This window comes from Mastacembelus armatus, chromosome 22 (assembly GCF_900324485.2).
Source record: "Mastacembelus armatus chromosome 22, fMasArm1.2, whole genome shotgun sequence".
NCBI classification, from domain to species: domain Eukaryota; kingdom Metazoa; phylum Chordata; class Actinopteri; order Synbranchiformes; family Mastacembelidae; genus Mastacembelus; species Mastacembelus armatus.
The window spans coordinates 6,839,012-6,856,070 of NC_046654.1; the positions used below are offsets into that span (position 1 = coordinate 6,839,012).

At 37.8% G+C, this 17,059-nt stretch overlaps 2 protein-coding genes across 4 annotated transcripts; one reads left to right on the plus strand and one right to left on the minus strand.

The window, feature by feature from the left end:
- Nucleotides 1-474: 474 nt before the first annotated feature.
- On the minus strand, nt 475-13,603 carry LOC113129827 (phospholipase B1, membrane-associated-like). Of its 3 annotated transcripts, none has more exons than XM_026305978.1 (43): nt 13,466-13,597; nt 11,219-11,274; nt 11,046-11,109; nt 10,851-10,914; nt 10,670-10,704; nt 10,243-10,303; nt 10,089-10,137; nt 9,753-9,818; nt 9,585-9,650; nt 9,445-9,500; nt 9,215-9,287; nt 9,002-9,109; nt 8,790-8,843; nt 8,338-8,406; nt 8,061-8,147; nt 7,914-7,974; nt 7,772-7,830; nt 7,347-7,420; nt 7,184-7,227; nt 6,774-6,882; nt 6,592-6,643; nt 6,414-6,494; nt 6,179-6,244; nt 5,988-6,088; nt 5,819-5,900; nt 5,393-5,497; nt 5,200-5,295; nt 5,036-5,107; nt 4,861-4,938; nt 4,682-4,742; nt 4,546-4,604; nt 4,089-4,156; nt 3,955-3,998; nt 3,732-3,831; nt 3,580-3,631; nt 3,354-3,434; nt 2,463-2,528; nt 2,168-2,262; nt 1,837-1,918; nt 1,640-1,744; nt 1,411-1,506; nt 1,203-1,277; nt 475-1,091 (listed from the first exon to the last, which is right to left on the minus strand). In XM_026305978.1, the coding sequence occupies exons 3-43, from the start codon at nt 11,095-11,097 to the stop codon at nt 768-770; spliced, it is 3,228 nt and encodes a 1,075-aa protein (XP_026161763.1). In that variant the 5' UTR covers nt 11,098-11,109; nt 11,219-11,274; nt 13,466-13,597; the 3' UTR covers nt 475-767. The 3 variants fall into 3 exon arrangements, with proteins under 3 accessions (XP_026161763.1, XP_026161745.1, XP_026161753.1); XM_026305960.1 differs by lacking the exon at nt 13,466-13,597 and adding an exon at nt 11,599-11,679; XM_026305968.1 differs by lacking the exon at nt 10,670-10,704 and having other exon boundaries at nt 13,466-13,603.
- On the plus strand, nt 13,559-17,006 carry LOC113129967 (protein yippee-like 5). Its single transcript, XM_026306248.2, has 3 exons — nt 13,559-13,711; nt 14,545-14,710; nt 14,831-17,006. The coding sequence occupies exons 2-3, from the start codon at nt 14,570-14,572 to the stop codon at nt 15,053-15,055; spliced, it is 366 nt and encodes a 121-aa protein (XP_026162033.1). The 5' UTR covers nt 13,559-13,711; nt 14,545-14,569; the 3' UTR covers nt 15,056-17,006.
- Nucleotides 17,007-17,059: the final 53 nt, after the last annotated feature.

The following is a 17,059-nucleotide window of genomic DNA, read 5'->3' on the forward strand; positions in this document are numbered from 1 at the left end:
ATGTTATGTTTTCAGGTGGCCTAGTGATTAGTGTAATGGACTATATTGTTTCTGTTTTTTCTTCTTTCCATTTAGAAACATGAGGGTGCAGAATATTAAATAAATCAGGATATAATGCAGTCCACTACAGCATTGTCACTATAACTGCAAACTAAAACATAATTTAATTATTACCTTTATGGCTGTGTAAAAAATATAGACTTCATATTATATTATAAGCTTCATAAAATAGACATTATGGAAGAACAATTGTATCGAACTGCATTATATTGTACATTTCAACTATTTTTAACTATCTGAACAACCCATACTAATCCATCATGTTTTGTTTGTAAAATCCAAATCTGCAATAAAACAGTAACTTCAGCCGTCAAATAAATATAGTGGAGTAAAAGAAAATACTACATTGTACTACATATATTTTTTAATTTATATGAATGATTGCAAATTTTTTGTTGTTGAGAAACGAAAAATGTTGTTTTTATTTTATGTAAAGGCATTCAGATTAACATAAAAATGACAAAAAAGACAAACATTTTGATGAATTGTTGTATTTGTTGCTTCTCTTATGAATACATCAAGTTATATTTTTATGGTTCAAGGACAAGGTTCATGTGCAAGGGGAAATTCTTTAGACATAGCAGACAGGGTTATGCTATCATCTCTTGCTATGAAAAACTGTCTCACCACAAAAAATGTTGTTTTGTACTTGTGGCCCTTAAATTTTCCCTTGAATAGTCCACCACAGAAATACGGTAAGTAGTACTTTAAAAAGTGGTGTCCTTCATCTCCACTGCGACCATCATCATTCTCTTGTTTTGCTTCGCTCTGTACGACAGGAGGAGCCAGGTGATACCCCAGCCAATCAGAAGACCAATAACCGCCAGAACAACAGCAAGCCATACTGGCACACTGTCTGAGCAATTAGGGGTGAGAGGGAGAGCTGAGCTGGGCATAGTGGGTACTGATGTGAGGATTGAGTATGTGCTCTGTGTTGTGGAGCTCTGAGGTAAAACTGGTCTGCTGGTCTTTGGTGCTGTGGTGGTTGAACCAGCCAAGCTATTCACCTTAGTGAATATGTAAGGATGTTCCTGGAATAAACCATTAGGAAAGCTTTAAACTAAGTCACAGATTGCACAGGTAATACAGACAAATCACAAGCAGATCATCAACAAAATTTGTCAAGTGCTTTTGTGTCTTACCTCTGTGGGGCACTTGATATTATTTCTGGCACTTGTAAAATTGTTGTACGTCTGTTTTTTACCCACTGGCTCGAGCTAGAGATAAAACAGAAATTGTTCAGTTCATGACCACACTGCAGTAGGATGTGGCAATTTAAAGAGGCTTCATCCAAAACTCTTCCCCTGTCAAACTCACTTAACCTTCCTCTGTCTGCCTTGCTGGACTCACCATGTTATTCCACAGAGCTGTAGCCATGTCAGCATGTCCTCGTTCACTGAAGTGGAAACAGTCCTCAGAGAAGTATGTGGTGTCAGGTCTGCCTTCCTGAAGTCGAAATAATACAGTATCAGTGTTTGAAGGAATTGTGTGCTCTGAGGGGATAAGTATGTTATGGTCTTAAAGCTAAGTGTTTGTACAGTATGTGCATGTGCAGGGTGGGGGTTGACAAATAACTTACAGCATTCAAAGGAAGAATGGAGTGTTTAAAAAAGGGCTGCACGACCACAGCAAAGTCCTCTCTGCCATCATAGCGCCCGCCATACACCAATTTTTCTGTTTCAATCTGAATGAAATACAACAAATGTTCATGTTAGTACAGCTATTGTAATGTTTCATTAAACACATATTTTGGTCTCACTCTTCCTGTCTGCTAACCTGTAGTTCCCGATTTATCCGTTTTACTTCAGCCAGCTCTGGGGAATCATCTCCAGGCAACAAGAAGCATGGGCAGACAGACCTGCCATACAAGGGTGAAAATAAAAGGCTGACTAATTTTATCAATGCACTCTGTTGCATAGGGAACATATTGTATGGGGATGAGCTATTCTTCATTAAATACCAAAATATTCTATATTTCTTTCCTGGACTGACTAAATCTTAGATCAATATTAAGAGAAATGCTGCTGGCACAAAGAAGTAGTTGGCCTTAGACTCTGGTTTTGGTTCATGAAGAATTGATTTGGCATGGGTGGATCGATGAGCATACTTTTGTAACACACTGCACCCAAGAGTATCCTTTTTTATCCTGCGAAGACCTTCAATTTCCAGGATCTCCAAAACATTGACTATTGTCCTGGGAACCTGTGGTTAGAAAGAAAGAAAACATGACCTTTATACAGTTTCAAAGACTAGAATTCAGAATTGTTTATTTTTATGGGTCAGTAAAAATTTAAGGGAAGGCAAAAGTGCATACTTGTAGTACTGGATCTCTTTCAGTTTCAGTTTTCAGTTATGGTCTTTATTGCATAATGAAGCATTTTCAGTGCATAGACTCTCTTTACCTCTTTGTACAACATATCCAAGCTTGTCATCAAATGATAGCTGTAGTTCTGAGGTGATGCAGACACCTGTAGTTTTGAGATACACAATGTACAAAGCCAATGATTAATAAATAGTGAATACATATGCATAAGACCACTTGTGTTTTTTTTCCCTTAACTGTTCTATGTTGAGCAGAATAATTAGGGCACATTCAAAGAAAACTGTCAAAATTTGTATCTAAATAGTGTATATTAACCAAACAAGCAGCAACATGTATGAGCATACCAGCAACAACTAACCCTAAGCTGTGACTGCGACTGTCTCAGTGCACATCTTAAATTGATGCTCTGCTTTGATATTCTGCTTCAAAGCACAAACATTAAAAGAGATACTACCCTGTCAGGGGAGCACAAGAGGGGAGTAATGAAGGGAGAGAAAAAAGGGGAGGCTTGAATAAAAATAAGAAAAAAGAAAGAGAGAGGAAAGCAATGAGTGAGACAGAGACCGGATGAAGAGAGTCTGAGTTTGACTTCTGCGTTGTTTATGCCTTTTAGAGAACAAGGCATGTCACTGTGTCCCGTGTGCTTGTTTAACGCAGACAGAGGCTGAGATAGAAGAGGGAGGGGGATGTTTTGTGTCGGAGGGGTAAAATGACAGAATGTGGTTATTGAAAAGAAACCATGTCTGCTCTCATCTCACTCTGACACAAAAAAACAATTAGCGGAGGGCTGCTCACAAAGCTTGATTATTCTGCTCCAGTGCTTAGTCCCATTTGGAGAGTGATATCATGAGACAGCGCTACACAGGGCATCACACAACACTATGGAATGTTTAACCACTCTGCTAAGGGTAGAGTTTCAAAAATGTCGTTCATCCTGCATTTACTTTGACGACTTCTTAAAGCAACTCACGCGGTCATTGCAGTACTGACACAGGTCATTGCCTCCAACGAAGAGGGTCACTAGCTTCCAATCATTCTGAAAATCCAATGTCTATTTCCATTAAAAGGATGGAGAAGGAATCAGGCAAAGACAAAGAGATGGAACACATAATTATTTTTTATCGTGCACATGATGTAATTTGTGATGATGAAATTGCATCAGTGCGTGTGTTAAAACTAGTTGCTGTTAAACTCACAGAGTCCTTCTTTATGGTATCAATCAGATGTTGGACCTGCCCTGGAATTCCTCTGTATAAAGTATGAGACACTCATGAGTTCACAAAATGCTCAGCACAGAATATCTGAAAGGGGACCATTCGAAACCTTTGAAAGAAACATTAGAGCTCACGCTATTTTAGCCCCTGACACAGCCATGTTGAAGCCAGTCTGCCTATTCCCTTGTCCCTTTGACACTCCTTTGATGTTAGGGTTGAACTTCTTAAGGATATCTGATGTAAAAAAAAAAAAAAGTAGGGCTGTTATTTCACAAGAGAAAAAATACTAGGTTTATCATAGTCTAACTCTGCCATCTAGTGGTGTTTGGTGCTATGGAATAGATAAGGGTGACTTACTGGGTAATGTTGTGACAGTCTCAAGATTTTTGTCTCCCCCAATGCTTGTTAATGAAGAACAAACAAATCAACAAAAAGTGAATGAAATGTTCACAGTAGATAAATTTAGTGCTTAGGCTCTGCGTGTCTCTCACCTCCACGACACTCCTCTGTACTCAGTTTTTAGCTGCAGCAAATTCTTTGCTTTGGCACCAAAACCAGCCTATATCCAGACACCATTAGACACAATATTATTTTTCTCATTGATGATGCTCTTACAGTTCAAACATCATTAGATTGATTTAAAGAAATTATGCTTAATGCTTAACAGGTAACATCATCAACCCATCAGTGGGTCTGTCAATGCAAAAAGAAAAAGCAAAATAAAACAAGTGGGTCCTGATATGTTTTTAAAGATGCAGTGTGATTAATCTGATCTGACACTTCTTAACCATTTTAGTGTGTTTATCCTTGAAAGTGTAAAAACCTTTATGAAGACTTGTTAAAAACAACCGAAAGCTCTGGGAAGTACAGCTAATAGGTGGACCTTCAGGTGGACCCTTTATTTCATAAAAGAAGAACATTCTTGATCATTTCTGTGTCCAAACTCACTGTTATAGAGTCTCCTAGAGCAGCCACCACTTTTATATCTGCTGGTCGTAACCTGTGAACTAAAAAAGAGCATCTTTAAAATGTACTCCTTGTATTTCACTTTAATTAAAATTGGAATCACACCTTGATTGTTTACCTGAAGTGGGCACAGTTTTGGATGGAGCTGTGTTAACACATGAAAAGTCACTGCCCCAGTTCTAAAGAACAGCAGAGACATGTTTTAAGCATTTATAGCTGTGATATCTTGTTCCACATCTAGCAAAAAAATAATGATGACTAACTATCCTAAAGCTGTGTAGTGTATGAAAGACTTACTGCAACAGGAGCAGGAGTCGGTGGAGGGCCTGAAAAGGTGTAGTTGCTGTTGATAGCTGTCCTGAAGAATGGGGTTGTCTAATAAAAACATGATCAAAAAAACACAAACAGACCAAAAGGTTTTAAATCTGTACTTAATGCTAAGTATGTGTTAAATTGTTGGACACAATGTTACCTGAGAGGGACACTTCAAATCATTGCCAGCAGTGAAGTCTTGCCTAAAAGTCTTGTTGCCCACTGGCTCTAACTAAGAGATCATGAAAATCAGTGATGGATTTTAAAAATTAGAAAAAGAAAATATTCCAAAACACAAATGAGGAAAATGACTTTGAATCCTACCATGTTGTTCCAAAGAGCAAGAGCCATAATGGTGTGAGCTTTTTGGCTAAGATGAAAACAGTCAGGTGAAAAGTAAGAGCGATCGGGCCGGCCATCCTTATAAAAAGAATGTGTAGGAGGAAAGAAATTCTAAAAATACTAAAATAACCATTGGTGATATTTAAGATTTCAGGTACAGAATGTCAGCTCCTACCTCTAACGTGGGAAGGAATACCTCTCTGAAGAAGGGCTGCAGTACCACAGTGAAGTTGTCATGTGTGTCATACCGACCAGAGTCAATTAGCTCTCTCATAGCATGCTGGGAAGAGGTGTAAAAACATTTTTGACTCTTCTGCCACACTTTTAGTTGACAGTGGCACAGTGTATACACACACACACACACACAGACACACACACGCAACCACATATATGTATATATTTGTGTTATTATAAATAAAATACGCTCACTGTACTCATTCATGAATAGACAGACTCCACTGGGTTAAAAGCCTCTTTAGGTAATAAATTTACTTTCAATGACAAATTCAAATTAAGACCAGTGAATCTGCATTGCAACCACATATGTGTAAAGTAAATAGGAAAATGGGCACAACACTTTTAACATTTCTTTGTTTTGCACCTGATAAGCCCCATTGAATTCGTGGACCCTCTGGAGTTCAGATGATCCCTCTTTAGGGTTCAGTATGCAGGGGCAAATTAATCTGAAACGTAAACATCAAAACCATCAAATAATGATGTGATCACTTTTTAATCAAACTATATGAGTGATAAAGCTAAAAATCAGTGACCTCACAAACCAGGTGGGACACCCAAGACTTTTATCTTTGTGCAGATCACGCAGTGGTACAATGTTTAACAGCTCTACCAGATTGACAATAGCACGAGGCACCTGGATGATACAAAACAGAAGGTTTAAAGGCACTAATGTAGATTATGACTTTCAAATTGTTAACCAAAGTGGAAGAAGCTGAAAACATACTTCACTGTGAAGGATGTCCAGACCCAGACGGATACGATTGACCACATTACTGGGTGAGAAAAAAATCTGTAAAAAAATGTTTCTCATTAAGACCAAAAGCATGAAATAGAACATGTGCCTACATAAATGTCAAACAAATCAAATGAAGCAAACAAATTAAAAAATAAAAGCATAATGCCAAATAAAGTACATTATGTGAAAGTATTGCAAAAAGTGACGATTAAACAGTGCTTACACTGTCTGTGCAGAAGTCACATATGTCATTGCCTCCAATAAACATAGTGATCACTTTCCAGTCATTGTTGAAATCAATGCGCTGTAAAGAAGGCAATAGTTTGGTAATGTGAACATAAACCTGAGACAGTGGTTACACATACCCTTAATGAGCTTCTACCAGTTAACCCCCATCTTACCGGATCACTTTTCATTTTGTCCACTAGGGTGTGCACCTGTTGTGCCATATCACTGAAAAGAGAAAGTTTTGGTAAAATTGGTAAAATTTCTAAAAGTTGTTCAGAGGTTTTATTGAAAATTAAATTTAAAAGGGCAAGTAAGAGTAAAAGGTGATGAAAATTAAAAAAAGAACATGACTGACCCACTCTTTGCCCCTGCCACAGCCTGATTGAGAAAAGCCTTAGGGCTGTCCTCTTTACCTATTCCCTCTGAGAAGCCAGTCAGGGAGGGATTAAACTGCCTCAGGATGTCTGCAGACCACAAACAGTACATGTTATATCCAAGGGGTTGGGAGTAGAAAGAGGTAGCTGGCCAGGGTTAGGTAAAATGTTTGGATCAGATTACGCTGACACATAACAGGGGAAACAGACTTCCTTTCAGTAAGTGGATCTTTATTTAAGGTTTTTATTTAAATCTAATTTGTAGAATTCTTCATGCTCCTCAATGCGGCACAAAAATGGACATAATAGACATCAAGTAGTTAATAAAATACACCTAAACTATGCATTTTATTTTAGGCAATTGTATTCAAAAAATCTGAGACAAACATACTTGGCAGAGTGGTCACAGTGGTAATGTTTTCATCACCACCAATGCTGGAAATAACAGAAATAACCTGTTAGTTTTAAATGCAGATTACCAATAACCAAATAAACTCTAAGTATTTTCCCACACTACAAGAATTTGAACAAATGTATATTTTAGCTTAGCTTACCTCCAAGACAGTCCTCTGTACTCATTCATTACCAACAGGAGGTTGTCTTTTTTTGCACCTACGCCATTGGCTGCCTGCAGAAACCATTAGCTGTGAGATACTGAGAGCAAATATTTATTGAACCAGAAGTGTATGTGGCAGTTGTGGAGGTACCCAGCCACAGTCCAAATAGGTGAAAGTCTTTTCTGAGTAATGAAGACTAAATTTGATCACTAGTTTTTTAAAATAAACCATTTAATCTAACCTAATTCCCTTTTTGTGTGTTTGGATGTTGTGTTTGGGTGTCTACTCACATGTAGAAACAAACAGTAACACAGTAGCTCCTGCTCTTTACATCTGTTGTCATGATTTTACAAATACTGTATATCCTGTCTTGTCTATTTGACAATAGTAAAAAAAAAAAGTAGGAAAAGGGAAACACTCACTGTCAGAGAGTCACCTAATGCTGCCACCACCTTAATATCACCAGGTCTGAGTTCATGAACTATACAGGAATGACAGTAAAGTGGATTTAATACATTTCCAAAAAAAAAAATACGTTGAATAATAGCAGAGAAGCATTTTTACCTGAAGTTGGAACGGTAGGAGATGGATCACGGTCCATGCACGGTATCTCAGTACCCATAACCTATAAACATACAGTACTTTCCAGTAAGTTGAACTGTATGTGCTGTCAGACTATGGCTCATTTTGAATCTGAGAAGAGATACTTACAAGATCTGCTAGTGTAGAGCCTTTACTGTAACCTGTCTTTTCTCCGTCAGTGGGGGAGTTAATCCTTGTCTGCAGAAAAGGTTGTTCCTGAAATGAGAGAAAAGTGTGTAAGTCCCAGTTTTACCCATAATATAAGAGTAAAATCTTAGTTTACTGAAAGTCTATTCTGTTAGAGAGTCAGTGCTACTGCAAATCTCTGACTCTAACACGACACATGGTACCACAACAATCAGGTGTGACTTCTGAACAGACTTTGTTATGTGATGCCATGGCTCACCTGGGTAGGACAAGGAATAGTCACGACATTATTGTCCATGACCTCTGTCTGACCCACTGCCGGTTGAAGCTGGAGGACAAAAAGTTATGATTGGTTATGAGTCTGGACTTAAGTGGAGTCATTCTGAGTAGCTATAGACCATATAGCATCTAACAGTACTGATTACCCAACTGTTCTGTCGGCATACGGATAGAAAATGAACAAACCTGGAGAAAGTTATCTGTAGATAATCTCATCAAGTTAATCTTTACATCTCTTATCTAATTTCTCGTCAGAGTAGCGTACTTTAATCAGCGTTCCATCTTTTGCTTTGAGGGATCATGGTAACACTTGCATGTTGGCACTTTTTACAACTCAGACACAGGGTCAGTGTTAATTTTAGAGAGGTATATAGCTCAATGCTGACAGCTTTCAGCATAATGCATTGTCATGTATTATATATATGCACCTACCAGGTTCGTCCATAATTGAATGGCTAGTTGGTTTAAGTCAGATAAAGTGTTCTCCTAAAAAAAGAAAAGGTAAAATGTTATATATGCTAGTTATACATTAGCTATTTCAAGGGGCTGTCAGGCTGCTGTTGATGAAAGGAAAGCTGTATATCATGCAGTTGTTAGTGATGTTGACTGGAATTGACCTTTTAAAAGAGTTTTGATTGACTCACAGAATCTGAGTTGGGTTCAAGGACAACTGGAGAAGACTGCAGCACAGCAGTGAACATGGGACTTTTGCTGTACCACTTTGGATTTTTCAAGACATGATTTAGAGAGTCCTGAAAATAAGAAGAAAGGAAATTTGTCAGACAGGCAGCTAAAAAATGTTCAGATGATCATTGTCCAGACACAAACAACTGCTAGTTATTTATTATGTACTTTACCTGCATTAACATCAGGAGAGTTGCTTTTTGCAGTCGCTGGTTTATCCTTTCATTTCTCAAACACTCACACCTGCTATAAAATGAAACATATCACTTTAAAATGCCTTTTACAACTAAAAGGATCCAAAGATTACTGGATACATCATGTGTGTAAAATGCAAGATTTCTGTCAGTTTTGTAAAATTCTGTTTGCTAATCACTGTAACAAAAAAGAAACTCATAACACTCACTTGTCCTGCTGATGGTATGTGCTCCAGACTGCGACATGAACCAAAGTGTTCTGCAACTGAAAACATATATCCAGCATATTAGTTTTTCATTTTGTTAGTTCATGGCAAATGCCTGCAGTATTTGAAAGAAAGAATCATACCCTCTTTTGCAATATCTCCAGAGCTGCTTCCACATCCTGCACAACAGCTTTGACATCTGCAGCAACCTAAGGCACAGAGACTTACACACTCTTAGCTAAATCTGATACAGCCTTTACTGAATATAATACAGACAATAACATCATTTTATATGAAGTTAGGAATCCTACATGTGTTGAACAGGTACACAGGGAATCTGCTGGCACAAACAGCAGCACAAGCTTCCAGTCTGTCATCTGCAGGGACATACATAAAATTACTACTTACTGGCCTGATAGGAACATTGAAATATTTCTATTTATGTTGCTATATCACTTGTATAATATGTGTAACTGCATTTCTATACAGGCTATGAAAATTAATTTTATGCTTGTCCATAATTTTAATTCATAATCACAAAAAATGGCTTTGGACAGAGGAAGAAAAGCCATAAAGAAAACATGTAAATCACTGAAATAATAAAACAATTAAAATCCATAGTGTTTTATATGAAGATTAATGTGCACCTGATGTGAAAGGGACAGAGACAGTTCTTCAGCTTCCTCCAACAAACTCCTGCAACACAAACACTCAAATAAAACACAACTCCATAAATCTCCCTACGCAGCGCTTTTTTGTGTGTGTTACTGTACATGTAGGTGACATGTTGCGCATTGTTACCTGGATTGCACTGAAGTCTGATGTTCACCGATGACTTCAGGATTGAACATTGACAGTAACTCTATTCAAGACACATAGACACACTTGTAGAGAGTATACAGTATCTATAATTTCTTACAAGACAATCTGATTGTTGATATGTAAATTATGACGTAATTGTTGGTACAATGATATTTAAATTAAAGTCAATAGCCAGTGTCTATACCCACTGTCTTATCCCAAAAGATAAACTCAGCTAAATTATAATATTATTCTCTCAGAACTTCCCATCAAAGTGTACTTTGTGACTGGCATTTTCTGGGATGTGGTCTTGACTCTGATCTTGAGCTAGACTTTCAAAAAAAATTATAAATACTTCCAACTACATTGTCTTCAGATTTAATTCTATTCCAAATCAAATTTTATGCCTCAGAACATAATAACTTACCAGCTAGTCTGCTAACCACTCTAGATGCTTCAGCCCTAATGGTGAAGACATACACATTATTAGATACAGTTTGGGTTGGTGAAGGTTTAAAGCTTCAGATTTAAAGCAGCTACGGAAAACATGGCACTGGTCTGGTTACTAAGTATTGCTGAGGTGTTTTTATTTTAGCCTTGGCTCTTACCTGGGTGAAAGTGGCATTCCCAAGGTGTAAACAGCTGATATATCAGCAGGTCTGAGTGCATGAACTGTTGAAGAGGAAATAAGAATTTAAAGGAAGAGTATATTTTAGATCGATTGCCTTAATGCAAGTAAATAAGAGGACCAAGCAAAAGTAATGGCAGTAAACAGATAAAAAACAGCAGCAGAAAATGCGTACCTGACAAAGGTGGGGACAGTGGGGCAGGCAATGGTGAGCAGAGTATTGACATGTAACTTTCTGTCTGTAATAGAAATACAATTTCTCAGACTTTCATTGTTGAAGTATCAAATATAGAAATAATTATTTAAACATAGTGAAGTTTTAAAGTGTAATAATTGACAGTACAGTACCGTCTCTGATTTTTCTGTTGACAGCTCATTTTTTCTTAAATCAGCATTGACAGAATCTAAAACAAACAATAAAACCCAAATGAACTCAGTGAATTGATGTTAAAACCAATTCATGAAAAATTCAACAAATTGGCTTTTACTCATATGCACTTTGGTTTACTGTTTTTTGTGCTCGGCAGATGAGCATGTAACTTGTTGTCATTCCCATTTTAGTACAAGGCTCAGAGTGCTACATTTCAATAGGTGCAACATGCATCAACCTACAACGTGAAAATGACCAGCAGAAACCTGAAAAGACACATGCTGACTTTGCATTTAAAGACCCCCGAGAAATTAGATTGTCACACTGTGAATTTTACGAATTATAGCCTGTACACTACCTGTAAACTGAGCACAGACTCCAACAAGTGCTGCCAAAATCAATAGTGCAGAGCTAGTAGTCATGATGTGGTGAGATACTGAGTGCCTTCCACACTGAGGGGTTGGTGGAATGCCCTCCTCCTTTTCTATCTGCCTCTGATAAAGATTTCACTGACTGTAAAGGTACAATATGCCTATAAAGCTTGCGAACAAGGAAAATGTTCATTCCTGCTATTTCATTCAGCCACTCTCTTTTATTGTCAGTCATATCTTCTTCATATCTATTTATCAGGATAACAATCAACAAAATTACTAGACATACCTGCTTGTCTGTCTACTTCACTGTCTATATCTTATTGTGTAGCTGGGTCAAATATAAATGCAAAGAATATTCTCATATGTAATACTATTTATCCTTATATCCCAAATAACAATATGATCAGTTATTTATTAATAATTGGCTTAATAATATAGATTTAAAATAATATCTAATGAGATGGTAGTTCCCTAAGATTTCTTAGAGTGTTTGCTCCATCATTTCAAGGAACAGGAAAGTGTTTTCTGTATGGACACAGTGATAGTAACCAGAGTGATGTTCCAGGGAAATGAACACATTTCTGGTTCATAATAAAACTCATTTGGATGTGAAAGTTCAAACAATCATAAATATTCTCTCTCTTAATCAGAGTTTAAAATATCTAGCTTTTGCCAAAGGGTTTATGCGAATCATAATAATAATATAATAATAATTCATAACATGTAATCATGCAGTTTAATTTAAAGAATGGTTAATATCCAATTCTGAGCCATGCTGCTGCTTTATGAATGCACATTCAAAGAACAGTTCCTAACCTGTGTCATAAATGTAACCTGTTGTTTCACAAATTGTACCAGGGTTAAATGTGTTAACAACCAGCAATATAGCAAAACTAGACTTGTTCAGTTTTGGAGATGTAATGAGATACAATTAGATTGTTAAACATTTTATGAGTTTGTCCTTAGATTGGCTTTACTGATAGCCTGACCCTTGGAATCAAAAGAAGAGTAAAACTACAAGTTATCTTGGTGCTGTAGAATTATCAGATTTTCCATCAAATTGATGTCTACGGTTTATGAAGATCTGATATGTTTCCTCAAAACAAACGTACACATCCTTGTTCTGGCGGCCTCTGGTACCTCACTAAGATACTTTAAAGTATGTTAGTATTTTGTTTGCCATCCAACTGTATATTTCTATTATAGGATTATTGTATTATATGTATTATAGGAGTTTTAAGGTTTTCCATTCGAATGTGGATCAGATCCCAAATACAAGAGCCTTGATATTTCTATATTCAGATTTATTACTGTTTTTGTTTTCATTGTTCATTATAGTGGTTTGCAGGTCTTGTGTATCTGGAGTCCTCACAAGGTTTTAGCCATTGTTTCAACGAAACTTTGCTTGTCTTTCCTTAGAGGCTTGATTCCGTACTTGCTGGAGATGTGTACGCACACTTGACCTTTTTCACATCACACATTTTACTACTGTTAATGAAGGTTTTGTTATATCCAAATGTCACAAAACGACATCCCATGCTTTTACCAGACCCCGTTATGTAGGTTTATACATTTTAATGCTGTTGAGTTTACATTGACACAAAACATAATCCACATTGCAGGCTGCTTATAATTTTGCTTGAGCCAAACCCACCGTCCTTTCTTTGCAAAAATAAATTCCAAAGTTCCTAAAATAATGAAATATCTGGCTAATAGATTTAGACAAATAAAATGGATGTGTTGTAGTTTCAGCCTTTTACTGATGATGTGCTCTTTTACTCACTCTCCTACTGCAGTTCAACAGATATGAAAATGAGCACCCTGTGCAGTAAAAACTCAATGTGCAGTTACTTCTGCAGGAGCCTCCATCCACAGCTACTTGTGCTGGGTCTCTCTGCTGACACCTGGCGGAGCAGCGCCGGCCGTCATGACCGGATGTTGACACTGGCTCGGAGTAGACAGGAACAGCTGAAAAAGAACAACAAAGCCGCGGCGACGACGATACAAACTACAGACGTTCATCTAAATTACACCTAAAATATCGGTGACATCGTCGCTGGTGGTGACAATTTGTGGCAGTGAAACCAATTTGACGAGGTAGGAAGCCGTTATTCGGAGCTATGCAGAGATATGCGATTTGTTGTTGTCTCTTGTTCTTAGCCTGTTGTCGTTGTCACTGTTAGCTTGACGGCTAACGTAACGCTAGCCTCTTTCGAGTTGACAAATCAATACTACACCACCCTGCCCAAACGTCCCAAACTACAGTACAAACCGCCTAATACGTCTCCTCTTGTCAGGTAGAGCAAAGTTTGGACCTTTTTTAAACGGGTTACTTTAGTGTACGCCTTAAGGGCTTTTATTTTTAACGCCATTTATAGCTCAGCTGCCATCTACAGTCCGCATTACTCATAACAAGTCAGTCAGGAACAAAAAGTACTTGTTGAAATAAGACCTACTAGGACAAAGGGGAGACAAGAACCCCACAAAAATCAACTAAATCTTTTTTTTTTTTCCTGTTGAGTCGCCTTTACACAGATGGTTTTCTGCACCTTGTTGACTGATGTTTCCTATAAAAGTATTGTCTGCTAAAGATGTTTAACTCTGCTGGAATTCAAATGACTTGTATATGCATCAAGATAGCTTGAGCTTCTGCAGCAATGTATGATATAAATGAAAGGACTGCACCAAAGGAGGACTGACACTGGGACTGACTGATAGCAGATATTTGCTTAAAAATATAATAGTTTTAAATGTGACATGTCCAATGTGTCAAATTGATTTCACATTACCAACAGTCTCAACTCAGATATAGAGGTATTTACCACAAATGACTGTGTAGTGAGGTGTACATTTTCTACTGACTATATTGTTTGTTTTGGTTACAACTATAAATTGTTTGCCCTTCTTTTTCACTAATATTTTTGCCTCAGTCCAGTCACTCTCAGAGATTGAACAATGGGACGTATCTTCTTGGACCACATCGGTGGAACACGCCTCTTCTCATGTGCCAACTGTGACACCATCCTGACCAACAGATCTGAGCTTATCTCCACCCGATTCACAGGAGCCACTGGCAGAGCTTTCCTCTTCAATAAGGTACGGAGAATGCCATGAAGTCAGGAAGACCATGTAGTTGGAAATCAAACAGATACACACATCCAGGATGCTGCTTTGCTATTTAAAATCTATGTAAATGCTTGTGTCTCAACCCCACAGGTCGTGAACCTGCAATATAGTGAGGTGCAAGACAGAGTGATGCTTACCGGCAGGCACATGGTGAGGGATGTGAGCTGCAAAAACTGCAACAGCAAGCTGGGTTGGATCTATGAGTTTGCTACTGAGGACAGTCAGCGGTACAAGGAAGGACGTGTCATTCTGGAGAGGGCACTAGTTAGGGAGAGTGAAGGCTTTGAAGAGCATGTCCCTTCAGACAACTCATGAGCCCCTATTGTTGGATTAATCTGTGTGGGAAGGCTCACTCCTGTGTCCTCCTTTTCCTCTTCTTTACCCCTTTGCCTCTGTGCTGCACACCACCACTTGCACACTTAGTGGTCAGTGAAATCTTGCCTTCAACCCCCTGCCCACACCTTCCCCATCTCTGGCCTATGACTTTAGACCTCTGCTGATTAGAAGATTGGTTAGCTGGATCTATTCTTGCTGAGTAGGGTTCCCCAGAATACTTCCTTATGTGTCACAGGGCACCTACACGCAACAGCTGGGGACACAGATAAGGAGTTGTAATTTCACTGTTAAGTGTTCATGCTCAGTCACACCGACTGTTCCTCACTGCACAAGGCATGCTCCATACTTTTTTCACATAGTAATTAAATACATGCATGACACAAGACATGGTAGGTTCCATAAAAATGTATAATTTCAATTTTTTATTTAAGGTGACTAGGTAGTAGAGTTCAATATGTTCATCATCAAGTCATGGGCAAAGCAACTAGCCCATGTTGCAGAGCACTGTAAAATGAACCAGTCGAGGTGTCACTGCATATTGCTTTTGTGGAGCTTGTGCCTCTGTTTTGTGATATTTGTCTCAATGTACTTGTCACCAGTGAGCAATGAATGCAGTCAAGACCATGATAGATATTTATACATTAGTTTTCTATTATCATTTGGTAGTGTAATGAATGTAATAGTGTTTCAAGTCTCTGTTCTCATCCCAGTGATACCACAAGGACCGCACAGATTGATGTCATATTTAGGTATTCATTGTGTCTGATTATGATAGCAGTTTTATTTAGATCTGGCTCATATGATGTGCAGTTATTTTGCTTGATATGACATTTTTGAAATTTACACAAAGTGGTTTAAGTATCCCATTTTCATGGTGTGGAACTTAGTTCCTGTACAGTAGACAATCACACAATTGATGCTACAGTTTTATTGAGTTCTACAAATGAACATCTGTTACCATGTGTGCCGTGTGAAGAGTACCATGTTACTCTGGTAATACAGAACAATGGACCTTTCTTCCATATGATGGAGGAGGAATGTGTCGGAGATGTGATAAAGACATTTTCTAATGGGTTAAATGGTTAATGGCCTAAGGGGTAAAGGACAGAATTATGCAACAATGGGTCAAATAAGCATTTGTAAATTACATAGGTGACTGCTGGGACAAGCTAACAGAGACTCTGAAAGAACAACTAAAAACCACAACCCAATAGTGATTCAGCAAACAGTCGTCTGTGTTGGAAAATGTGATGAACCAAAATAATGTTTCAGTCAAGCTTGAGTTTGATTCTTTTTATAAACCTGTGTTTAGGATACATTTGGTCATAAGATAACTTGTTCCTTACAACACAAAGCCAAACAAGCTTTAATGGTGTAATCAGTCTCTGACTACCCCAGAGGCTCTATTTTATACCATCAGTATCTTGTATAGATTGCAATATGTAAAATTGTCTTCATGACATTTGATGTTACTTTTGGACCAGGTTGTAGTACAGCATCATAGCCCTAATGTAACATTGTGCCATCTCAGAGTGTGAATGCCTACAGGCATTACCAACATGGTCTGGCCTTCACAGGTGACACTGTTAATGTATTTGCTCACCTTTACAAGGTCATGCAAAATAGTGTAAGCCATTTCTACAAAAAAGTTAGAGACAATACTGACACCACCCATTTCCCCAAGTTGGTGTAGTGTACAGGAAATGGAAATGACAGTATATCATTTTTATTCACTTTGAGTATTTTACTAGTAGGCAATTTGCTTTTATTTGCTTTACTTTAAATGTATGTTATTCTATTGACGGAGATGTTTATCTTATTGTATATTTTCTTTATCAGGGGTTTGAAAAAATTGTTTACTTGTATGACTCTAGTAAGATTTCCTCTTATGTGATTTGAAAATAAAGATACAGTGTTGCTGGGACAAACAGTTTTGTCTTTTTGTGCTTGTTTTGTAGCTGAGAACGTGCCTATATAGAACAT